Raw genomic sequence first — 27358 nt, 5'->3', positions numbered from 1 at the left:
GGAGGCTGTAACTGCATTGGCATCCTCCCTGCCAGACAGTATGTCAATTAGAAAGGGCTACACGTAAGCTGTGCTGCTAACAATACATATGTAATGTTGGCATAATTTGTGTGTGTCATTCACATTTGACATTTGTTCATCAGTCTGGAAATTGATGTGTGTGTTCCTTTATTTATTGACCTGGCATTATTTCTTATATATGTACTGGTGTTGTCCACATGGTTGATGGCCATACCACCTAGCCAATAAGAAATGTGATGTTGGTGGTAGTTGGTGATTAATTTGGAGTCAAATAAAATTCCATGCTTTATTGCTTTCAGAAATAAATTGATCATTGGTGGTTTTAAGAATTTCTACCCAAAGCCTAAAGTGTCCTCCAAAACAAAGAAAAATCCACATGGAAAGAGTGATTGGTTATTATTTTAAAATCGTAGATTACTCTTATTTTTTGTTTCCCTTTATCTTTTGGTGGATATTTTTATGTCAAAAGCTAGAGGATATTATTTCTAATAAATGTAATAATTTGGTGTAAAATATTGTAGAACAGTATTTTAAAAATACTGCAAGACTTTTAATAATAGAATCTACTAGAGAATAAGGGAACCTAGTCAGCACTGAATGAGACTAAGCGTTATTCAATTTCCTGTGATCATTTGCTTTATAAAAACGTTTCATATTAGGAAAATTCAATCATTCTGGTAGAATGTCATGACAATTTTAAATCACTTACATTTACTGAATAAGTTATCTGTGATGGCCATACATTTTTATCTTTTGGTTTATAAGCCCTGATTTTGTGGATGGTGAAATATTGTTTTGTATTGTGTAAATCAACATTTTACGTGTCTTTCCTCCTTCCTCAGTTTCATTCAAAGTGCTGGTGACCGCTGTGACATTTCATATCAAGAAACATTACATCAAGGAGTAGTCAATGACAAGCTGGAGATATATGCAGAGAAGTCAACAGATTTCAGTGTGTCTCACAACTATACCAAAATACAGACTTCACAAGAAGACGGCTTATGTGGCACAAGGTTAAGTTGTAGCATCAGGGAAAAAGAATTCCATAAGTTTAACTGTAGTTTCTGCCTACAGAGCTTCCCTTCAAAATACAGACCCATAATGCATATCTTCAACCACATTGATGGTGTGCAGGAACCTGCATTTGTGTGTAAGTCATGTGGTGAGGTATTGCCCACTGATGACTGCTTGAAAGAACATTTGAGAATGAGGGAGGGTGACCAAGCATTATCTGCTACCAACAGTGAGAAACTTGAATGCAGTGATGATCATGAAAACAATATCTCCTTCGAGTGTGTACAAGAACAAATCGTGGAACAGACTGAGGAGCCCCCTTCGTACAAGGTACCCAGGAAAACTTGTAAAAAATCCTTTAATGACATATGTAATACACTTACTGTGAAAGAAGCTGAAGAGAAACTCGAAAGATGTAATGACTGTGGAATTTTATGTACAAGTGACCATGTTCATGTCAACACTGTGCTAAGTGCAAAGAGACATCACAAATGTGATGTTTGTGGTAAAATGTTTACTCTGTTAGGCAGTCTTAAGAAACATAGATTAATACACACTGGAGAGAGACCCCACGAATGCGATATTTGTGGAAAATCGTTTACTGAAAGGAGCAATCTCAATAAACATGAATTAATACACACTGGACAGAGACCACACAAATGCGATGTCTGTGGAAAATCATTTACTCACTCGGGCCATCTGAAGGCCCATAATTTAATACACACAGGAAAGAGACCACACAAATGCGATGTGTGTGCAAAATCGTTTACTACAAGGGGCAATCTCAAGAAACATGAATTAATACACACTAGGCAGAGACCACACAAATGCGATGTCTGTGGAAAATCATTTACTCAGTCAGGCTATCTCAAGACCCACATATTAAGACACACTGGACAGAGATGCGATGTCTGTGGAAAATCATTTACTCACTCGGGCCATCTGAAGAACCACATTTTAATACACACTGGAAAGAGACCACACAAATGCGATGTGTGTGCAAAATCGTTTACTCAAAGCGGCAGTCTCAAGAAACATGAATTAATACACACTGGGCAGAGACCACACAAATGCGATGTCTGTGGAAAATCATTTACTCAGTCGGGCCATCTCAAGAAACACGAATTAATACACACTGGACAGAGACCACATAATTGAGATGTCTGTGGAAAATCATTTACTCTGTCGGGCAATCTGAAGACCCATGTATTAATACACACAGGAGAGAGACCCCACAAATGTGATTCTTGTAGTAAATTATGTAATGTATTGAGTTATCTCAAGGCCCACAAGTTAATACACAGTGAAAAGAGACCCTACAAATGTAGTATTTGTGGAAAGTCTTTTACTCATTGGCGCAGTCACAGGAAACAGAAATTAATACACACTACATAGAGACCACTCAAAGTATTGTTGAGGTCTGTAGACCTACACATGTTCATAGAAGACCACACAATGTTTTATGAAAATTGTTCGCATGCGCTACAGAGAGGTCACAAAAAATATGACAAATCCATTTCCGCAGCTTCACATTCGAAGTTGGATACTAAATCCAACATATGAAGCGCACAATTGTGATTTTTTGTTGCAAATGCTCCATGCTTTAATGATCGGGCTACGCGAAATTTTTGCATTGAGAAATATCTTGTACTCGTTTGAGAAGAAGTTCTGTGCAGTTATCAGGACCCCATATTCTTCAAGAGAATGTACCAGTATGCTGCCAATTATTTGAAAGAAACTGCCATTTCAATCTTCATGATGCTGTATCCACTACCCAGGCGACAGCAGAAATGTGTTTATTACACATTCATAATGTAGAATATTTATCTCAAGAATGGACAAAGATACAAAAATCTCTTGATTATGCAAAGATATTATTGAGGTATGCCTCCTTAATAGTAATGCTATTTGTGTGATCAATAATCTGCATCCATTAGGAAATAACCGATGGTGGCAAGTATGCAGAGATAAGGGAAAAATTATAATCATCTGTCTAGTAGCGTTTTGATTCACCTACAGACAGCAATAAAACAGTGCATCCTTATGGTATGGACTCATTAGTTCTTCGTTATTTTTTCAGCTGTAAATTGGACTATAAGTCTACACACATCTCACACCTTTGCCATTAACTGTAGGCCATCGGTTTGTTGCTGTCTAGTTGGTGTGCAATAGCATCCCAGATTCATTTCATCATGATCTAATGAGGTGAGCTGGGTGGGAAAGACAACAGTGTGAACCATCATGCTGCTCGAACCATTGCAGTGTGATTCTTACCCTGTAATTTGGACAGTTATCCTGCTGTAAGATGTCACTCTCTGTAAATACATGAAGCATTAAGTGATAAGTTTGCAATAATGTTCATGTTCTCCACATCTGTCGTGGTGCTTTCAGTTATGACCAGCTGTTTTCTTGCCATCTCATATGAATATCCCCCATAGCATGACACTGCCTCCATCTTCCTGCACCTGTTGTGTGGTGCATGTATGAAACAGCTATTCATCTGGATAATGACATATCTGAGCACAACCATTGACCTGGTCTGAAAGAAATGTCATTTATCCCAACATGTGACACTTCCTTAGAGGTATGCAGTCCAATCTCGATTATCCTATTTGTATTGCTATTGTAACTGACAACATTGTTAGATCAACATGGGAATACAAAGCTGTTATATAACTTCAGGCCTCATGTTCAACAGTGTCTGCTTGATAGCTTGAAACTCTCGAGCCTGCTTAAGCATTTTCTCCTGTCTCCACAGATTGCCATCCATCCCACTTTACAGAGCAGCTAGGTTCTGATCTGCTTGTTCTTGATATTGCGTGGGCATCCTACAACCTTTGTCAACTTGTGGTTTCGCCATCTTTCAACAATGTTCCATAGAGGCTCACAATAGAAGCATCTGCACAGCCAACCACATTCGCTGCTTCTGAGATGCACTTGCCCAGCACCAGGCAAAACCATCTACTCTTTGGCAGAGTTATTTATGCCATTTTTCACACACTGTCACTAGAGTGATAACCACTCATTTCTGGTTGTATAGTTTCATTACTACATGACATAACCACAATGCCGCTGGGTAGCAAACACTCCTCCTACGGAAGTGGGTATAATGATTTGGATCAACAGTGTATCTTCACAAAAAAAGGTCTTTTGGTAAATTGTGTAGTAATTCAATTTTTCTGCTTTGTTAAATTTTATGTTGATACACTATTTCCAGTTCAAGTGCCATATTTCTTGTGAAAAATGTTTGTATTACAAAGCTCTGTACATAATTCTGAGTTAATGAAGATTAATTTTATGCATCAAATCTTTTAATTATTTGTCTGTTTTTAAAAATCATGTAACTACTGTACAAACATCAGATTATAATTCCAATTGTTTGTAGAAACACAAGGACAGTTGAAAGAGCTCAGTGTGATTTCTAGGTTATGAATTTAATCCAAATGCATAATTTTTATTATAAGTTAATATATCAAATGTACCTTCTTTCTAATTGCTTTGTTTTAATTTGATTTTTTAGTTGTCTTTTATCTGCTTTAAACATGATTTCATAGTGTGTATTTTCCATAATTTCTCTGAGTAAATGTGAGGTTTTCAGAAATCTTTACTAATGCTTTGCCTTATACTTCATAATGTTTGTTTTTGGTCAGTTTTTTCGATTTACTACCAATTTCTTATTGGTGTAAGGTAGTTTTTTATTAAGTTTTGTCATTCTTTTAATAACTTGAGACAGTTGTTTTTAAGTGATAGGCATTTTTGAGTTTTGCAACACTTAAAGCTGTGTGGCTTTTCACCGAAATGAGAATGTATCTGTCATGATGGTTCTTGCAACATAAGTGTGCTGCTATCTGGGCTATAATACTGCAGTGGCTTTTAAATATTTAGGGAATGCTGATCTAGTTGCAGTTTGTGGGCTCCCATTCTTCACACACTTGATGAGATATTTTGGTTGTGACTTGGAATGAAATTGCATGGATTTTAAATTGTCATTCTCCTTATAGTAATGTTGTTACACTATTCTGTCCAGCTACTTAGTTACATATTTCTACTGCAGTTCCTGTTGGTACTGCGCTCTTCAATCATAACAGAAAATATTTTGTTCTCTTAGTAACACTTGCTGAGACAATAATCATTACTATTTTTATTCAAGTAAGAACAGAGCTCTGAATTCACAAACTTACAATACTGCTACTCTCATGAAGCTTAAATCCTGACTCGAAACTGCCCTATTTTAATAGTCTCATCACTGAAAATAAGCTTGTTGATTCTGAAGATTCTGTACAGAAATTAAGTAAAGCAACCAACAGTGATATGTTAAAAATCGGATTTCAAATGACAAAGGGAATGAGAGATATTGACAATAGTACTTTATTTTGACAAAGTGCCATTAATTGTTATAATGTGGTATTTATATGCTAACACCAAAACAAATGTCATTATTAGTAACTGGTTATTACTGCCATCATCATATGATGTTCCTGAGCACTTTTAGACGTTTTGTACTGAAATATATCTGGTAAATGCCATAAAGGCTGCAAGGACTATCTTCACATTATCACCATTGCTCTGCCCCCAGTAGCTGAGTGGTCAGCGCAACAGACTGTCAATCCTAAGGGCCCGAGTTCGATTCCCTGCTGGGTCAGAGATTTTCCCCGCTCAGGGACTGGGTGTTGTGTTGTCCTAATCATCATCATTTCATACCCATCGACGCGCAAGCCGCTGAAGTAACGTCAAATCGAAAGACTTGCACCAGGTGAGCGGTCTACCTGACGGGAGGCCCTTGTCAAACGCCATTATATTACCATTCACTTCAAGCTAATATGGGTGGCATTGGCCAACCAAAACGTTTTAAGGAAAATCAGTTGATACGATAATTATTACCTTCCACTCCTGTCCAAAATGGTTCTTTTCAAAACCTATACCGTTAGACATCTGTCAAAAAAGACTAACATTAGTGTTCACTTGAGGCCAAACTGAATCATAAATCAAGAAAGCAAGATTCTAAATATTGTTATAAGAAGAATTATAGTACTTTTTGTTTGAAATTACTTCAGTGAATGGAGGTTGTTGGAAGACGATACAGCTTTCATATAACACTAAAAAAAGCTGCTTTTCACTAAAATATAAAATTGTGGAAATAGTTTGCAGGTTGATGGTACTTATTTGGATTTGTGTGTGTAAGTATTTGTGCTATTAAAATTTTTTATTGTTTAAGTTTAATGTGGCTACGTTTACCAAGGGGAAGTTAACTAGTGTGCCACATGTGACTGCAGGTGTAGCTCTCTCATACATTTATACCCATAGATTTGTACAAGTTGTAGCTATGCAGTTGCACATCGACATAGTTTCATATCATACGTTACAGTGCATGGCACATGAGATAGATATATGTAATTCATGCATTGTCTCATAAAGAACAGATTGATATACACCAGTATCCCTCTGTGGTGGTTGCATTAGTTACCTCTATTCAGTTATACTCAGGTTAGTTGATTTTCAACAAATATTGCCATAAAGCATGTTATGGGACATTTCGTAAGTATTTGCATTACTACGAATAATTATGAGTAGACTGATCCTTTCACATCAGAAGTATTAGAGCCATTAAGTCAGTGGTCGTTTTTGGGCTAGTGTTGACTATAATATCCATGAATAGTGACGGAATACCTCCCTGCAAGGAACAACTCTTGCAAGATGTGCCGCACTAAGCACTGTGATATTTTGTGTGTTCAAGAAATACACACATACACCCAGCTGAGACGTTCTTCAGTTCCTGGAATAAAACTGGTTGCTGAAACACAACATGCACAGTATGGAAGCGCCATCCTTATAACACCTGATCTTTAAGTCTGTAGTGTTCGTCAGTCAGAGGATAACAATATTGAAATTATTAGTGTTAAGTAACAGTAGTCACATCAGCATATAAACCTCCAGCAACAGATTTTTTTCTTCACCCCTACTGAACATTTTGTTACAGGGAAAGCTTCTATTGTGGTATGTGATTTCAACATTCACAGCCATGAAACTTCCTGGCAGATTAAAACTGTGTGCCCGACCGAGACTCGAACTCGGGACCTTTGCCTTTCGCGGGCAAGTGCTCTACCATCTGAGCTACCGAAGCACGACTCATGCTCTGTACTCACAGCTTTACTTCTGCCAGTATCTCGTCTCCTACCTTCCAAACTTGTTAATCTGCCAGGAAGTTCCATATCAGCGCATACTCCACTGCAGAGTGAAAATCTCATTCTGGAAACATCCCCCAGGCTGTGGCTAAGCCATGTCTCCGCAGTATCCTTTCTTTCAGGAGTGGTAGTTCTGCAAGGTTCGCAGGAGAGCTTCTGTCAAGTTTGGAAGGTAGGAGACGAGATACTGGCAGAAGTAAAGCTGTGAGTACCGGGCGTGAGTCGTGCTTCGGTAGCTCAGTTGGTAGAGCACTTGCCCGCCAAAGGCAAAGGTCCCGAGTTCGAGTCTCGGTCGGGCACACAGTTTTAATCTGCCAGGAAGTTTCATATCAGTGCACACTCCGCTGTAGAGTGAAAATCTCATTCTGGATTCACAGCCATGTTTGGGGGGTACACTCAAGAGGATCAAAATGGTGAGACTGTCCTCCTGTGGGCTGAAACTTTCCATCTCTCACTCCTTCACAACAGCAAACTACCTCATTCTTTCTTCAGTGGACGCTGGCTATAATCCATATCTGCTTTTTGTTAGTGAAAGTATTTTTCATACCTGCACTAAATCCGTCTGTAAGCCCATACCGAATACACATTGACGTATTATGTGTCAAGTTCTCCCACAAGTAAGCCCTCAAGAAATCACTTAAAAAAACACTTTCAGATGAAGGTACAACTTCAAAACGGCTGATTGGCAGAAATTATCAAAGTTATTACATGAGAAAATTGTAACTATAGTTCCTGTGATAGATCAATATAAAAATTTTGTTAACGTCACTAATGCCTCCTCCTGAGCATCAATTCTAAGGGGATTCAGAATGAACTATATCAAGGGTATAACACCCGAAACGACCACTTTTCTTTAAGAGTACTACAGAAAGTTTGAAGAAGATCCTTTTAGTGCAGCCACATCAATTCATACACAGAATGTCCTCTCTTCAATATCTGAGGCAAACAGAGAAGAATGGATACAATTAATGGCACTGTGACATGAGTAAAAGTAGTCAAAAGGCCTGGAGGCTATTACATAGCCTGAGTAATAACACTCAGGTCAACACGTATGTTAATATTAAACCAGACCAAATTGCTCAACAACTCCCCATTAATGGCAGATAAACTAAATCCAGAAATATAGAGAGGAAACAATTATTCAGGCAAACAGACCAAGAGAATAGTATCTTATCTCCTTATTTCTCTGTTGAAGAATTGAATTCAGCCCTGAATAAATGTAAATAGGGAAAAGCAGCAGGACTGGATGACATTAGAGCTGAACAAATCAAGAATTTTGGTTCCACTAAAATGCTTTGGTTACTGCAATTTATGGGCAACTATTCTAGAGTGCAAGATCGCTAAAGTATGGCGAAAAATCAAGAGTAATTGCCATACCGAAACATGGAAAGGATAGGAAAGATCTCAAAAATTATAGACCAATCTCTTTACTCTGTCACCTCCACAAAATACTGGAGAGGCTCATTCTTCAGAGAATGATTAAAAAGGCGGAGCCTCTTCTAATACCACAGCAAACAGCTTTCAGAGAAGGGAAGAGCTGCACATCTCAGATATTAAACTTAACACAACATATCGAAGATGGATATGAGAAATGGCACATTACAGGTGCTGTATTTATCCGTCTATCCACAGCTTGTGATGCGATCATCCATTGGATCCTTCTGAATAAAGTTTATGACATAACTAAAGACTTAACATGCATGTGCAATATTAGAAACCTTCCCCAGAATTCCAGATTTTTTTGTGGAATTTTAGGGTAAGAAAAGTAGGTGGAGAACTCAGAAAAATGGGCTGCCACAAGGCAATGTGCTTGCACTGCTATTATTCAACATCTATACCAATGATCAACCTATCCTTGAAGGAGCTCGAAGCTTTATTTATGCTGATGACTGCACTATCACTACTCAGGCTGACTGTTTTGAGACTCTAGAAGATGCGCCATCAAAATCTTTGGAAGAAGTCACTGTTTACTATTATGGAAATTACTTGATACCTAATCCTGCCAAGACTCGTATCTGCCCTTTCCACCTCAAGAATATACAGGCAAATAGATCCTTAAATATATCCTGGGGAGGTATCGTACTCGAACATAATCCTACTCACAAATATCTTGTAGTAACACTGGATTGCGCGTTAACATATAAAAAGCATTGCCTAAACACCAAACAGAAAGTGGCAGCCAGAAATAACAGTGCGACAATTGACACATACGTCATGTGTGCACTAATCCATGCACTGTGCGCTCAAGTGCGCCTGCTCTATGTTGTTCCACTGCTGAATATGCATGTTCAGTATGGTACAAGTCCAGTCATGCCAGGAACGCAGATGAGGCTCTAAATGAGTCTTGCCAGATTATCACGGGTTGCTTAAGACCTATTGCTGTGGACAAACTCCATTGCCTCGCTGGCAAAGATCCTCCTGAAATGAGACGTCGGGTAGCTGCGAGATATGAGAAAAGTAAAGCCACAACGAAGAACACCCATCCACTATATGAGGCAGAAATCAAGAACGAGTTTCTTGACAACTACTGAGGCTCTCATAGAGAATCCATATGTGGCAAGGATCTGGCGATGGCGGGAGAAATGTCGGTATTTGGGAGAATGGATCGCTCCAAAGGAAGAACTTCCTCCTGGATATTCGGGGAATTGGTCAATATGGAGGTATCTCAATAGATTACGGTCAAACACAACAAGATGCAAGACCAATCTGCTGTGTTCCACATCACCAACCACCTGCACCATGCAAGACCTTATGAGAGATACACCAAATGCACTTGAAGTGTCCAATTTTTTGTCCTCTTTTTTGTGTAAAATTATGTCAACACATATATTTTTGACATTTCGGTACTTTTGAAATGACAAATAAATAAATAATGTAATAAAAGTAACAGTAAGAAAAAACTATCATTTGTTTTTAATGTCCAGAGAAAAGATTATTCATATGTTAGTGGAGGAAACATGACAAGACAGCTTTTGGTACAGTGATATTAGCAACGAAATAAACCCAGCACTGCATCCTTTTTATGGTTAACTAGATGGAATGCCACAATCATAGCATTAACTCTCATCATTTTGCAGGTATGAAGATGCACAACCTACTTAATAGAAACAGTTTGATATTCCTTCTGACAAGAACAGGGAAAGTAAGGATATGGTGGAAAATATTAGTACTCAGTGTATGAAAATTTAGCTAACAGTAAAAGGATGATTGATAGTAGCAGCTAAGAGTTGTGCTTAAACAAAAAGAGAAACTAATTAAATCCTAGCATGAAACTGTATCAGCATCATTTTTGGGAATATAGGAGCTGCTGCAGTGCAGAACACCAGGTGGATTGTGGGCAAGATAGAGCTGATGGTTGGGTGATTGTTTGAGGGCCAATTAAGAGTCATGAATATAGTCAGAGAAGTCTGCAGTTATTGCAGTGCTAGTTTATATTGGGCCCTCCAGGAAAGATGAAGTTGCCAGTCTCGATAGCAACAGGGATGGGTTGCCTGCTCTGTGACAGATAAAACACAAGTGATGCTGTAGTAGATGGCACACAAACCATGTCTGCTTTAGCACAAGTAATTAAAAAAAGACTCACAAGCATATCGAATTAAATCAACTCCACTGTACTAGCATATGCACCGAGCTATGATTGAGCACAGAAGGTAGAACTGTAACGAAAAAAGAAAATACAAAAGTTATTAATATCTAGGGATCCTTGTTTGGACTAGCACACCGAGTTGTACATTCTTAACCTTTCACCCTTTTGAATAGGCCAGGGTATAGGTGAAGGGATATTGTTGGGGACATAAAATTACAGGGCAGCAGAATTTGTTCAGATCTTGAGGTCGGTTTATATTACAGCAACGGAATAAAAAAAAAACCTCTATCCATAAGAAAAGGTTTGCTGGCCATTAGGTGACCCAGGGTAGTTGTTGCCACATTCCATATCTGGCAGAACTGTTGAAGTAACATGCTCAGAAAAAGAAAATATTGGAAACACTTGGACACTCTTAATGGAAAGAGTCTTCAGAAATACTGTAGTAATAACACAAAAAGGCTGTATTGATACTGAGGATAAATGTAAGCAATAATTATTTTAACTGTGTGATCAAAATTTATTAGAAGTATAAAGTGCCAATACATTTACCATGAGTAGACTGATGCCGTGCAAAAATTAGAATATGTTTAAAAATGGTAGAAATTTGAAAATTTATTAGCCAGTTGTTGATCCACAAGAGAATGAAATGAAAGAAGAAAATACAGTAAAGGAGACAAATTCAGAAACAAATGTGTACAGTGTTTTAGAAACTAGTATTCCATATTTTGAGAGGCAGTAGTACATATCATAACAAGAATAACTACGTAGGAGACATGGGCTCTAAAATACTTACTGTACTTTAAGGGGAGATATAATGGAAAATGTAAACATTTATTTAAAAAAATCATTACAGCCATATTTATTAATGTACAAATCTAAAATCTTGCATGTGTAAAAAAAAGCTGTGTTTTAACGGAAAAATGTTATAAAATATGCAGGAATATTATTTTGCCAGAAATTTGAATGGTTATAATAACGTGAGAAACCTAAAACAGAGAAAATGAGGTTCAAAAATTTTCTGCTCATACTTCTACATGTAATAAGCTTACCTCAGTTTTAAAATCGTCCATACTGATACATCCTCCAGATTTCTCTTCTCTCTTCACATTTCTCTGGTCCATATTTGTAGGTCAGACATTGATCAATTAGCTTTCTTGACCCAGCTCTCGTCGATGGTGTAAAAAGCTTTTGTTTTAAACACACCAGGATCTATATCAGCTCTATTCATCACTTCAGTTCTGCCATTATTTCCATTGCTGTAACATCAAACTGCAACATAGACATCTACTTTGAGTACTTCAAGTCCACAGAATGTCTCTGAAGTTTCTGGTTAAATAAGGAGATGAGTTTGGAAAGCAGTAGAGGATCCAGTTACCATTTCATCTCCACACTGATACAGAGTCTTGCCCAATCAGTCTCTCATCCAGCTTCAGTTTCCATCTCAATGGATTTCAGTTTTTGTGTACTGTGACAAATACATTGCTTACATTTCCCATTAGCCTATCCTTTCGATGTACACTTAAATTTTCTCCCAAAACCTCATTGCTATCAATTTCAGGTTTCAAATGGCTTTCAGTATTATGAAGGCTTAATTGCTTTTCACGAGTGCTGTGAATTCTGGCACTTTGTTGCGAATGCTTCAGCAGTTAACCACTAGGATTTTAATGCTCTCACCTGTGGGAGGCATTTGTTTCGATCTTACACTGATACTACACTGCTGGCCACCGTAAATGCAACACCCTGAAGGAAGCATCCGAATCAAGTGAAATTTACACCATGGGTTTGCAGCGATGAGATATGCAACTGATTAGAATTTCAGCGCAGACGCACATCACGCGCGCCTGTGGCGCCACCTCACAGCGCCATTTAACGCTTGGCGATTTCGACGAGTGTACGTTCGGCACGTGTGTTTACCTTGTGGTTGTTGCACAGGACGATCAGTTATGCCTCGTAGACAACAGCGAACATCGTTTGATCAAGTATCCGAGTTCGACAGAGGAAGGATAGTGGCTTACCGAGATTGTGGATTATCATACAGAGAAATCGCTAGTCGTGTTGGACGAAACCAAACAACTGTAATGCGGATATGTGACCGTTGGATGCAGGAGGGTACGACGGACCGACGTGGTCGATCGCATTCACCTCGGTGCACCACTGCACGTGCTGATAGGCAAATTGTGCGCATGGCAGTGACGGATCGCTCAGTGACATCCCGAACCGTAGCACAACACATTGCATCTGTAACGCATCATCCAGTGTCTGTGCGTACCATTCGACGCCGTTTACAGCAGAGTGGTCTGTCCGCAAGACGTCCATTGCTTCGTCTACCATTGACGCAGAAACACAGACGTCTCCGTCGCCAATGGTGTGATGACAGGCGGATGTGGACGGCAGAATGGAATGACGTTGTCTTTACTGACGAGGCACGCTTCTGTCTGCAGCACCACGATGGTCGGATTCGAGTGTGGAGACACCGTGGAGAGAGGATGCTGGACAGCTGCATTATGCACCGCCACTCTGGTCTTGCACTGGGTATTATGGTATGGGGCGGTATTGGATATTACTCTCGCACACCTCTAGTACGCATTGCCGGTACTTTGAATAGCCGGCGCTACATATCCGAGGTGCTGGAACCAGTTGTCCTTCCTTACCTTCAGGGCTCGGCCACAGCCATATTTCAACAGGATAATGCGCGACCACACGTGGCACGCATTGTCCAAAGGTTCTTCGTCAATAACCAGATTGAATTGCTTCCCTGGCCGGCTCGCTCTCCGGATGTTTCGCCGATAGAAAACATGTGGTCCATGGTTGCTCAAAGAGTGATCCAGATTACATCCCCAGCTGCCACACCAGATGATCTTTGGCAACGTGTGGATGCTGCTTGGGCTGCTGTACTCCAGGAGCACATCAAACGTCTCTTTGACTCAATGCAGAGACGTGTGGCAGCGGTGATCTCCAACAATGGCAGCTACTCTGGCTACTGATTCTGGCAGGAACCACATGTCACAGACGTCTGTAAACGTAATCATTTGATACTTGGTCAACATGTTATCTACAAAATAAATATTGTTGTGCTACCTCTTGTCTTTCTTGGTGTTGCATTTACGGTGGCCAGCAGTGTACTTCTGGATTTACTGCAACTCTTGTTCCCAGGATTGCATAGTAGGTCGCCTAGTCTAAAAAAACTTTTGTTTGTTCCCACATACAATCAGCTTCCTGGACAGCAGCGTCTGATGTTTAGTGCACGCCTGACCCATCTAGAGGCACCCTACAGTTCTCAACAAAATGGCGCAAGTCCAGGAAGTAGCAGTCTAGCTTGTCACAGAACTTTCGAAGTCTCTGGTTCAGTGCTTCCACTCAGTGCAGAACCAATGATCCACAATCAGTTCTGGAGACAATGCTGCAAATTGTGAGGTCTGCTGAAACTGTACACAAGGCTGGTCTTCTCAGCCTTCTCTATCAGTTGCTGGAATGATCCCAGTATGACCTCAGAGCCCATATAACAGGCTTCATTTATTCCAACATGGTTGCTTGCAGTTGCTTGCACCTCATTCCCTCAATGGCTGTTGGAATAGCCTCTTCAACATGTTGAATGAGGCCTCCAGATATACACACAGGGTGCACCTCATGTCCTTTCCTGTCCCTTGCTGCCATTTCCCTAAGGGGAACCATCATTCCCTGTACAGTTGAACCGCCAACAGTTAATACACCTCTGCCTTTTTGCGTTTACCTTCTACTGACACTGGACAAAACAGGTTTCCCAAAAACAGGTGAAGTGAGTCCCACTGGCTTAGTTTCAGTTTAAATTTCAGTGAATGACAGCACCTAGAAATTGATATTTAGGGTATCAGTACAGCACCCTAAGCCTCCGTGGTCCCTGTTGACACTGTGGAGGATGCCTGGATCTACCATTGAAACCCCAGTTACAGTCTAGTGCACGAGTAATGAGAGATTCCGTACTCTCTTCAGAGGAGACAGGGTCCACAGGAGTCACCATTGATACTGGTACCACAGGTACATGACTCTCGGGAACTCTTCACCACACTGATTCGCCGCAACTGACAGTCCTTTGACAGTAGTGAAGGCGATTTACAGCTGCCTACAAGTCAACCAGCTCATCCCATTTTTGAGAACTGCATTCACTCCAGGGCTCAATTTTGGCTGGCGCAATGTATTGCAGGAAAGTGAACAAATAACTTCAAATTAAGCCTGCTGATTGTCTTTTATGTCCATTGAGCTAAAAAGCTACTAATTCCCGTAAGAACTGAAGCAAATATAGAAAGCGATATTTGTATTAAGACGAGAGTAAACTTTTTAAGGTTAGTTATAGCTACTTGGAAATTTGAAAATGGAGTTAATTTATAAAAAATGTAGGTAATATGTACGTTCTTTAATGGAAAATTATATGTCTGCTACAGTACCTAAATCACAAACTTTGATTTACAACAAGTTAGATTATGCACAGGACAAGTAGCTTCTGAAAATTCCTAAAAATGCGCATTTATTTGCGTCGATATACGGTGAAATTCGGGGTGATGTACTCTTTGGCAGTAACTGTGTATAACGAACATTGATTTTCTACGAAATAAGTTATCCAAAAACACTCGCACAGGTAACTTGCGAAAATATAGTTTTGTAAGCGACTGAAATTTCTCACAAGTAAAGTATTTCTCAAGTAATTATACAATGCAATTAGAGAAAAATTGTTTTCAAAAGGATAGGCCTACTCTTCTCAAAATTCTTATAAGAGCAAAATTGAGTTTAAGCCTAGAATTAACAATAACAGTAGGCGTTCACTCGCGAATGTTCGAATTTCACAATAGACCAAAATACAAACGGATATTAATACAATCAATAATAGATTATGCTTAACTGACGTAATCAGTAAAATATGTGAATCTAGAATTTCAACTCAGCACTTCAGTCTCACACAAAGGAAAATTCCAAAGTCTACTTTTACGTATAAACAAACATGCTAACTGCACAGGTTTTTAAGTTAGCTGTTTCTGTGCCAACTTCTACCCTAGCGTGCTACAGAAGAACATTTTAGCATGTGCTAATCAGTCTAAATATAGAAAAATGTGCAGCACCAACAAAGCACATATTCTGCTTATTCCAGCTAGCTAGATATCTGGAAGTGCAATATGAGTTAGGAGTTTCAAGACCAGCACAGAGGAGAAAACCTCTGGTGTGTGTGTGTGTGTGTGTGTGTGTGTGTGTGTGTGTGTGTAATTGCACGTAAATATGGACAAAAATTTATTAATCATTAATCATTTGAAGTTTGACTTCACTGGCCTGTGTGAGATACCAACGTAAGATATACTTTTATCTTATGATCATAAAATTCATTATACTCATCTTAACATCTGTAACACAATTCGTTAATTTTTTGACTATTAAAAACAGTCTTGATCACGATTTATTTATCAAGGTGACCGGTTTCGACCACTTCTGTGGTCATCTTCAGACCTACAAGTTGTATACAAAGCTTTAATTAGAGGGCTACATACATTAAAGAAAATACAGAAAGTTATAAAGCTATAAAACGATGAATTACCATTGAGTAGGAACCTCTTTCTGTTGGAGAATCACTACTGGAGAAACCAATGCACGTATTACTATATATAATGGAGGCATCGTTTTATAGCTTTATAACTTTATGTAATTTCTTTAATGTATGTAGCCCTCTAATTAAAGCTTTGTATACAACTTGTAGGTCTGAAGATGACCACAATAGTGGTCTAAACTGGTCGCCTTGATAAATAAATCGTGATCAATACTGTTTTTAATAGTAAGTATTTGTAAGACATTGATCACTGCCTCTCCCATAATGTATTCAAAAGTAATTAATTTATTGCCATGTCAGCTATTGGGAGATTGCAAGAAGTTTACAGGGTTATGCACTAAAATTATGAAACTTAATTCCAAAATTTCTTTTAACAAACAATGCCTAATGAATCATGTGATTCCTAATTATGTAATACCAGATCAAACATAGAAAAATTTTTATGACAGAAGGGTAGCATTTTATGGATTAGATCTGAAATTAAACATGCATATAAAGAAAAAGATGCATTAAATCTTGAAATGTACAATTTACATTTAAAAATTAGCAGTCAGTTGTTACCATTAATATTTTCACAGTTACTTAACTTTACAGATGACAAAATTAATGCAGTACGAGAAATTATTCTTAATAAGCGTAATACGAAAATTGCAGCCCTTGTTGGTCACCAAAATGTGTGTTCATACGATGTTTCACCCATATGTACATAACTTTTATCCAAGAGTAAGCAATCTAACCAAAATTACTTTTACTCCTGCAGAGACAACACTTTTAAACAAAGGCCTAAAATATAATTTAGCTCCAGAATTGAGCAATGCAAATATTAAACTTGTGATTGCTGCAAAAGTATTGCTGCAAAACATGCACAATTCAGTAGATATGAAATATGTGACATTGCACGTAAAACTAAAAATGTCATTACCAATGAAAAAGCTAAAATAAACACAATAATGAATTAAAACTTGTAAAACAAATCAACCAGAAGTTAATAACTAATAAAGCTATTGCAATCAGGGCAGATAAAGGGAATACTCTTGTCATTGTTAGTGAAGATGATTATGTTTTTAAGACTTTACAGTTTTTTGACGCTAATGGAATAACTGAGGTTCATAAAGACCCGAATTCAAGATTTCAAACAAATATTGAAAAGCTGATTGATGATAGTGACTCTTTACTTTCACCTAAAGATAAAATAACACTTAAAGTTATGAACCCCACCTTACCTAAGTTGAGATCACAAATCAAATTACACAAACCAAATTTACCAATTCATCCAATTGTTAATAGTACCAACAGTCCCTCTTATAACCTGAACAAAGAGCTTAATCAAATCTTAAAATTCATTTACATTTATGAAGAAAATTATAGTATTAAAAACAGTTTTGAATTAACAAAATTAATTTATGATGTGGATATTCCAAAAAACGCAAGGTTTGCATCGTTGGACATCACAAATCTTTACACGAAAATACCTATTCAAGATACTATATTAACTTAACGTATCACAAAATCATGAGCCCCAAAGAAATAGTAGAATTCATTGAACTGTTAAGAATTACTCTAGATTTTAATTATTTTTCAGATAGTAATAAAATATACATACAGGAAGATGGACTTGCAATGGGGAATTCACTGGCTAGCACTATAGCAGATATCTTCGTTGATTATGTTGAAATTCAATTTTTCAAAAATAATCCAGAAATAACAAATAAAATTATATACTACAAAAGATGCGTTGGCGATAAATTGCTATTATATAACCGTTCTAAGGAAGAAGTTGATGCTTTCGCTAACAACTTAAATACTTTACACCCAAATCTTGTAATTACAGTAGAACACGAAAGTAACAATAGTATTAATTTACTGGACTTCACAATTACAAACAAGAATGGAAAACATAATATTTCTATTTATAGAAAACCCACATCAACCGACATAACAATAAATGCTACATCATGCCATCCATTAAGATACAAAATGGCATTTTTAAAACTATGATACATATGATACTGAAATTACCTCTTCAACCTGATGCAGTCCAGGAGGAAATTGATACATTAAAACAGATAGCAGTTGCTAACAATTATAATTCACATCAGGTTGATCTGTTATATCAAAAATTACAAGAAACAAATGATGCTGTTATAAATTCCAGGAAGAGATTTACAAAAATGACATACATGGGACCTATTTCAGATAAAATAAATAAATTATTTAAGAACACAAGCGTGACAATAGCATTTAAAACTAATAACTCCCTGCAGATGAAACTGAAACACACAATTGGGGACTCAAATATGTACCAAAAGTCAGGCGTTTACAAAATAATATGTAATGACTGTGAGAAACAGTATATTGACCAAACTGGCCATAACTTTCTAACACATTTCAAAGAACATACTACTGGTACTGCACGTACCAAATCAATATTTGGTCAACATCTTGATGGATACAATCATTCTGAGGGTTGCATTTCTAACAGTTTGAAAATAATTACATACTGTGCCAAAAGGACCACTGCTAAATACTTTAGAAGAAATTGAAATCTTTTCACTTCACAAAAGTAATCCATTATCTGTTTCAAACGAACAACTTCAGTTCAAAGACAAACATTTCTTTGAGCTTTTCGATGATCTGCCTTTAGTCTGTTTACTCTTCTGTCCTTCGTTTTTTAAGATTATTAAGACTTTTAGGAAATATTTTATCTTTACATTGTAATTTTATTTCACCAAACATTATTTTATGACTGACGATCTGTTTTAGAATTTTTGCTTATATGCTTTTAGACTGTATATTGCTAATTCACATCCTTTTATTTTTGACACTATGGCTCATAATATTATAATTTTAAATTCCTTCCATTTTCATTATTTTTATTTGTTTATAAGACTGGCATATAACTTAATGAATAGTAATGGCTTTTAAAAATTGTCACATGTAATTTACATACCAACTCCATTGACAATATTTCATATATATGGAAAACTACTTCGTATCATATTTGTGCAGCATGTAGTATACATGTCAGCTAAAGATTATTGCAGCCTACTCATTGAAAATCGTTTCAATAAAGACATGTTGCTGCTCAATAATACATTGTTTGATGTGACAGTCTTCGCCATTCCACTTTCGCAACAACTTCGTTGGAAAGAAGCCTGCTGCCACATCTTTGCACTGGCATTTGTCCTCACCATGGCAACCACTAGCTCGCCTATCGACTTTACAACAACTTCAGTGGAAAGAAGCCTGCTACCTCATCTTTGGAACCGCATCCAACTTCACCATGGCAACCAGTGGTTCCAAATGGTTCACTAACAGGCCTTGGGAGGGCAACCCATGTACTGCCAAACCGAAGTTCATTTATCCTACATGTTTAAATATTTTTAATGCTTCTTAATTGAAAATAGCTGTTTAATAAGCTAAGTTTAGTGTGTATTTATTTTTAATTCTTGACAATATTCTTTTCATTAAGAAATTTTAAATTGTATTTCGACTTATAACTCATTGGATACTAATGACATCACGCCGTCAGAAGGGGGCGGAGCCTCCATTACATATAGTAAGACGTGCACTGGTTTCTCTAGTAGTGATTCTCCAACAGAAAGAGTTTCCTACTCAATGGTAATTCATGGTTTTATAGCTTTATAACTTTATGTTTTTTTTAATGTATGTAGCCCTCTAATTAAAGATTTGTATACAACTTGTATGTCTGAAGATGACCACAGTAGTGGTCGAAACCGGTCACCTTGATAAATAAATCGTGATCAAGACTGTTTTTAATAGTGAATATTTGTAAGACATTGATCACTGCCTCTCCCATAATGTATTCAAAAGTAAATAATTCGTTAAGATTTTAAAAACTTTCATTATAGTCATGTCATCATCGTCATAAATCTCTTATTGCAACATAAATTTGTATGAAAGCTTAAAAATATCGTCAAAGTATGTATCAACATAAAACTTTCAGTGCACGTCCCATTCCTCCAAATCCACAATACTCGCTGTAAGAGTGACAAGAAACAGTGCGTAAATTATATATTTTTCAACTCTGTCATGCTGCTGATTATCAGGTGTGCAATACTACTTTAGAATTTGCCCACTTACTGTCAAATGCATTTATCCTCAATGTACACTACTGGACATTAAAATTTCTACACCACGAAGATGACGTGCTACAGACTCGAAATTTAACCGACAGGAAGAAGATACTGTGATATGCAAATGATTAGCTTTTCAGAGCGTTCGCACAATGTTGGCGCTGGTAGCGAAACCTGCAACGTGCTGACATGAGGAAAGTTTCCAACCGATTTCTCATACACAAACAGCTGTTGACCGGCCGGCGCTGTCTGCTGAAACGTTGTTGTGATGCCTTGTGTAAGGAGGAGAAATGCGTACCATCACGTTTCCGACAGTGATAAAGGTCGGATTGTAGCCTACCGCGATTGCAGTTTATCGTATCACGACATTGCTGCTCGCGTTGGTCGAGATCCAATGTCTGTTAGCAGAATATGGAATCGGTGGGTTCAGGAGGGTAATACCGAACGCCGTGCTGGATCCCAACGGCCTCGTATCACTAGCAGTCAAGATGACAGGCATCTTATCCACTTGACTGTAACGGATCGTGCAGCCACGTCTCGATCCCTGAGTCAACAGATGGGGACGTTTGCAAGACAACAACCATCTGCACGAACAGTTCGACGACGTTTGCAGCAGCATGGATTATCAGCTCAGAGACCATGGCTGCGGTTACCCTTGACGCTGCATCACAGACAGGAGTGCCTGCGATGGTGTACTCAATGATGAACCTGGGCACACGTTTGGGAAAACGTCATTTTTTCGGATGAATCCAGGTTCTGTTTACAGCATAATGATGGTCGCATCTGTGTTTGGCGACATCATGATGAACGCACATTGGAAGTGTGTATTCGTCATCGCCATACTCACGTATCACCCGGCGTGATGATATGGGGTGCCATTGGTTACACGTCTCGGTCACCTCTTGTTCGCATTGACGGCTCTTTGAACAGTGGACGTTACATTTCAGATGTGTTACGACCCGTGGCTCTACCCTTCATTCGATCCCTGCGAAACCCGACATTTCGGCATGATAATGCACGACCGAATGTTTTAGGTCCTGTACGGGCCTTTCTGGATACAGAAAATGTTCGACTACTGCCCTGGCCAGCACATTCTCCAGATCTCTCACCAATTGAAAACGTCTGTTCAATGATGTCTGAGCAGCTGGCTCGTCACAATACGCCAGTCACTACTCTTGATGAACTGTGGTATCGTGTTGAAGCCATCCAAGCTCTGTTTGACTCAATGCCCAGGCGTATCAAGGCCGTTATTACGGCCAGAGGTGGTTGTTCTGGGTACTGATTTCTCAGGATCTTTGCACCCAAACTGCGTGAAAATGTAATCACATGTCAGTTCTAGTATAATATATTTGTCCAATGAATACCCGTTTATCATCTGCATTTCTTCCTGGTGTAGCAATTTTAATGGCCAGTAGTGTAATTGGGCCGTGGCTGGTTCGTCTTATGCCTTGGATTAAACCTTGGTTGCTATTCTGTGCTCAGTGTCCTGCAGTTATCACGATCATGCTGCTATCCTCTCTCTCTGCAAGTGGCAGCAGCAGCGTGTATCGATATTTACATCCTTGTAGTATCTTTGGCCTCACGCTTATAGTTTAAGGCTGTGCCATGCGGGCCATTGGTTGGTTTGCGTGGAGCAGCGAGGAAGTCTCTGTGGCGCGTGTCTGGCCGGACCTGCTGGTGCAGTCCACATGCAGTCGGAATGTGATGGGCAGTTCCCATTGATACAGGGTCCGTGGTTCACCGATCCCAGGCACGAAAGTTGAGTCTTTACTTAATCTACCAGCCAGCCTCACCTGTGCACATTGTGTCTTTGATGTCGTAGTGGGCTATTGGGACATTCCCGAAAGCAACAACGTGTGTTTTCAAGTTGGCGAAATTCTAGCTGCTCTCCTGTGTAGTTTAACTTAAATCGATTATTTTCGAATTGAAGTGCACCAGCGGAATCTTCTACCTTGTAGCCGATAACGCCCCTGTTACCTGCCCTGGCCGTTGATGTAAACTCAGGCAGTGTATTTTCCTCGTCGTGTTGTGGCTGTCCAGCATGGCATGTAGTTTGACAGTTGAAGATGTAATTCGTTGCGGGCGCCGATACCTTCTGCGTGTTCCATTGAACTCCCCATTGTGTGCTGGTCGGGTGGAGCGGAAGGTATCCTGTCGCTTGGTCCATTGACTGCCTGTCAGTTGGGTTGCCGTCGGATTGAGAATTGTTGGGCCGACTGCCTGTCTCACGTAAGTTAGCATTAGTGGTTGAGTTCCAGACCGACCCCTGGAAACTTCTGAGCGCCGTTTGATGTGCTATTTTTTCTTATTTGCTCTTGTTGTTTGTTTATGTATGGCTTCTAGCCGACTTTACAATTTAAGTTGTTTCGGCCTTAATGCGTGAGATTGTTTGGACCTTCAACCTAATTTTGAGAAAAGTTTTGAGATCAGGCGGTCTGCCTTTTAAATTCAAATTTCTGTTTTTGAGTCTTCAGTTATTGGCCTTCAGCCGATTTTTTGCTGTTAAGGCATGAGATTGTTTTGACCTTCAGCTTAATTTAGAGAAATGTTTTAAGATGAGGCCTTCTGCCTTTTAAAATTCTAATTCTTCTTTTTGAGTCTTAAGTGGTTGGTGTTCAGCCGGTTTTAAATTAAATTTGTTTTGCCCTTGAGGAGTGAGATTGAATGGCGCATTTAGCCGGGAATTAAGTTCTAAAATTAATGTTTGGCTTGCTCTGTTTTTAATGTTTCCTTTACTCTTGTAATGTTTGTAAAATGAATAAAGTAGTATGTTCGAGTGCAACTGACAGCGACTCGTTTTGGCCCCTCTCCCCAAATTAAACTATCTGTCCTGTAGTGCGGGTATAGCAGGGGATCTCACTGGTAGCAGAGCATGATTTCGCTTGTGTTTGCTATTCCAGTTGCTGTCAGTCTCACTCTTATTCTGTTTTGTGTTCTGTGGAACCATATTGTTTAGGCTGTTACTTGTTTTAGCTGTTTATCGAAATGGCAGTCAGACAGTGTCTGGGGATACGCGTGCTCAGAAAGGACCGCCTTGTTTATAAGTAGGCAATAAGGCGCCAACCGATTGACGGCAGTGTTCAGGAGTTAGTAGCCCGTTTGCGCGCTGCCGTTCTTCATCCGGTTGACGTCACGTCGGCGGTGGTGGGTGAGACAGGAGCAGCAACTGAATTTTTGTTTGAGGCTGTTAGAGGCTTTGAGCAAACTACACTCCTGGAAATTGAAATAAGAACACCGTGAATTCATTGTCCCAGGAAGGGGAAACTTTATTGACACATTCCTGGGGTCAGATACATCACATGATCACACTGACAGAACCACAGGCACATAGACACAAGCAACAGAGCATGCACAATGTCGGCACTAGTACAGTGTATATCCACCTTTCGCAGCAATGCAGGCTGCTATTCTCCCATGGAGACGATCGTAGAGATGCTGGATGTAGTCCTGTGGAACGGCTTGCCATGCCATTTCCACCTGGCGTCTCAGTTGGACCAGCGTTCGTGCTGGACGTGCAAACCGCGTGAGACGACGCTTCATCCAGTCCCAAACATGCTCAATGGGGGACAGATCCGGAGATCTTGCTGGCCAGGGTAGTTGACTTACACCTTCTAGAGCACGTTGGGTGGCACGGGATACATGCGGACGTGCATTGTCCTGTTGGAACAGCAAGTTCCCTTGCCGGTCTAGGAATGGTAGAACGATGGGTTCGATGACGGTTTGGATGTACCGTGCACTATTCAGTGTCCCCTCGACGATCACCAGTGGTGTACGGCCAGTGTAGGAGATCGCTCCCCACACCATGATGCCGGGTGTTGGCCCTGTGTGCCTCGGTCGTATGCAGTCCTGATTGTGGCGCTCACCTGCACGGCGCCAAATACGCATACGACCATCATTGGCACCAAGGCAGAAGCGACTCTCATCGCTGAAGACGACACGTCTCCATTCGTCCCTCCATTCACGCCTGTCGCGACACCACTGGAGGCGGGCTGCACGATGTTGGGGCGTGAGCGGAAGACGGCCTAACGGTGTGCGGGACCGTAGCCCAGCTTCATGGAGACGGTTGCGAATGGTCCTCGCCGATACCCCAGGAGCAACAGTGTCCCTAATTTGCTGGGAAGTGGTGGTGCGGTCCCCTACGGCACTGCGTAGGATCCTACGGTCTTGGCGTGCATCCGTGTATCGCTGCGGTCCGGTCCCAGGTTGACGGGCATGTGCACCTTCCGCCGACTACTGGCGACAACATCGATGTACTGTGGAGACCTCACGCCCCACATGTTGAGCAATTCGGCGGTACGTCCACCCGGCCTCCCGCATGCCCACTATACGCCCTCGCTCAAAGTCCGTCAACTGCACATACGGTTCACGTCCACGCTGTCGCGGCATGCTACCAGTGTTAAAGACTGCGATGGAGCTCCGTATGCCATGGCAAACTGGCTGACACTGACGGCGGCGGTGCACAAATGCTGCGCAGCTAGCGCCATTCGACGGCCAACACCACGGTTCCTGGTGTGTCCGCTGTGCCGTGCGTGTGATCATTGCTTGTACAGCCCTCTCGCAGTGTCCGGAGCAAGTATGGTGGGTCTGACACACCGGTGTCAATGTGTTCTTTTTTCCATTTCCAGGAGTGTATTTGTGTTTTGGAGGGAACCCAACCTAGTGACAGTTACCTGGATAGGGTGCAGGCACATTTAATGCATTTAACTAATCAGATAGCGGATTTAGGTACGTTAGCTTCGGAAGATCATCACTGGAAATTAACCATTGGGTTGGGAACTTTGGTGAGCACATTACAGGTTAAGCTTGCGTGTTTGGAGTTGGATGGGAGGAGGATTGAAGATCGGGATTTGCGCTTTCAGGGAGAGGGTGCGAGCCAGCCCGGTGGGTTACTGTTGCATCCTCTCTTACGTTAGATGCTGTATTTGCCAAGTTGCCTAATCCTCTGGCGTATTTCTTCTGAGATATTACTGAATTGATTGTGGAGCGACTTGATGAGGCGGAAAAATTATTATTGGTTCGCTTAGAATAACGAATGGCTGCCTTTTGCATTCCGCACCAAGTAATTTTGTCATCGTTGTACCCATTAGCTAGAGGTGAGTTGCAGAACCTCCTTTCGCGAGCCATGGCGAAAGGGTTTTCCCTGCAGCAATTAATGGAGTTGGTGATTAGGCAAAGCTTGACCACCGGAATTCGTAAACAGTTAGAGTGTCGTTACATTTGGGAAGTACATGGTGTGAGGAGCTGTTATATCAGTATGTCGATGGAGTACAGATAGCCTCTTTGACATTGTTAATTGATTTACCTGAACAAGAGTTGGTCTCTATTGTTCTTAGGGGAATGCGCGCGGCGGATTAGTCGCATTTTGTCTTCCACAAGCAGCCTTCAACCTGCGAAGAGCTGCGTGACGTGGTGGTAACAGCATCTGCAATACCACTTGGTAACCATGTACGTCACAAGGTTAAGGGGCAGCCCTGATTCGAGAGTATCTACATCCACTGAAGCTATCAGAAGGGAACGCTGGCGTTGTTTCAGGTGTGGCAGTATGGCGCATTTGGTGTGCTCTTGTGTTCATCCTCGTGCACCCAAAGCCAATAGATGACGCCGGGCTGGGCCGCAAACTCTGGATCGAGCATTCAGACCTTGGTGTACTCGTGTGGTAACTCCGTCATCACCGCCCTTGTCCTACGTTTGTTCTCGGATAGGTGGCGAGCTGATTTGTGCTCTTTTGGATTCTGGTAGTTCCTTTTCATTATTGAGCTTTGAGTGGTTTTTGGAATTTGGGCATCTTACGAAACTTCGGTCAGTCCCTTCGCCGGTGCAGAGATGTTGGGTGGCCAGTGGCCAAGTGTTGCCTCTACATGATTAGTTCCGGGGGAGTATATCGGTCGGCGATTTTTCCTGGCCTATGTCTTTAGCCTTGGTTAAGGAACTGCCAGTTGATCTAATTTTGAGATGTGATTTCATCAATAAAACTGGGTTGGTCTTCGATTGTTCTGTGCACACCTTTTCCTTTAAGTTTGCTCCTGAGCAGAAGTTTGGCCTTTGCGAATGCGCTAAACCTATTGTGCATCGTACTGTTAGCGCATTGGCTGTTGAGGTCGGAGCTAATGAGTTTGATCCGGCCCATCTATTGCCCCATCAGGCTTCTCAGTTACGCAATTTGTTGCACAGTTTTCGCCACGTCCTGAGTGATAACTTGGGTGTTACTAACGTTGTTGATTATCATATCCGTCTGTCCGACAATATTATGGTTTGGCAGTACCTATATCGCCTCTCACCCTCTAAGTTGAAGATACTCAAGGCTGAAATATCTCAGATGCTCCAACAGGGAGTGATTAGGCCTACTACATCTGCTTATGTTTCCCCAATATCCCTTGTGCCTAAAGATCAGGGGCGCGATTTAAGACCTGTGGTTGAGTACCGCCGTTTAAATGCTAAGGTTGTCGTTAAATCGGTACCCTACCTCATCAGTATAATTCTTTTACTTGGTTTGCCGGCGCTAATTGGTTTACAGCCCATGATTTGAATCAGGCCTATTATCAGATTCCCTTGGCTGAAGAATGTAAACATGTTACCGCATTTTGTACTGATTGGAACTTGTTTGAGTTTAACAGATTTCCTTTTGGGCTAGCCACTGGTGCGGCTGTGCTTACTCGTTTGCTTGATAATAACCTTGGCGTCTTGAAGTTAGTCTATGTGTATAATTATTTGGATAACTTAGTTATCTATAGACGTTCGTTTCAGGACCATTTGGATTAAGATTACAGGGAGCCGGACTGACCGTTAAGTCTACTAAGATGACGCTAGCCAAGCAGCAGGTATCTTTCTTAGGTCATATAGTGTCGGGTCACAGTATTCGCATTGACCAAGAGCGAACTAAAGCATTACGGGC

General features: G+C 40.3%; 1 protein-coding gene and 1 non-coding gene across 2 annotated transcripts in view; both read left to right on the top strand.

Moving 5' to 3' along the window:
- The window catches only part of LOC126212743 (uncharacterized), a 238750-nt gene that overhangs the window by 157185 nt on the left and 54207 nt on the right, over window positions 1–27358 (top strand). Inside the window, exon 9 of the mRNA XM_049940152.1 lies at window positions 321–413. Coding sequence (XP_049796109.1) covers window positions 321–413 — 93 coding nt within the window. The remainder of the gene's footprint in view (window positions 1–320; window positions 414–27358) is intronic.
- Trnaw-cca (transfer RNA tryptophan (anticodon CCA)) lies at window positions 7443–7517 on the top strand. The gene has a single exon. It is a non-coding gene; the product is annotated as a tRNA-Trp (tRNA).

Source organism: Schistocerca nitens, chromosome 11 (genome assembly GCF_023898315.1).
Source record: "Schistocerca nitens isolate TAMUIC-IGC-003100 chromosome 11, iqSchNite1.1, whole genome shotgun sequence".
In the NCBI taxonomy this organism is placed as follows: domain Eukaryota; kingdom Metazoa; phylum Arthropoda; class Insecta; order Orthoptera; family Acrididae; genus Schistocerca; species Schistocerca nitens.
The sequence above is the reverse complement of the archived record's forward strand: the minus strand, read 5'-3'. Positions and strand labels throughout refer to the sequence as shown.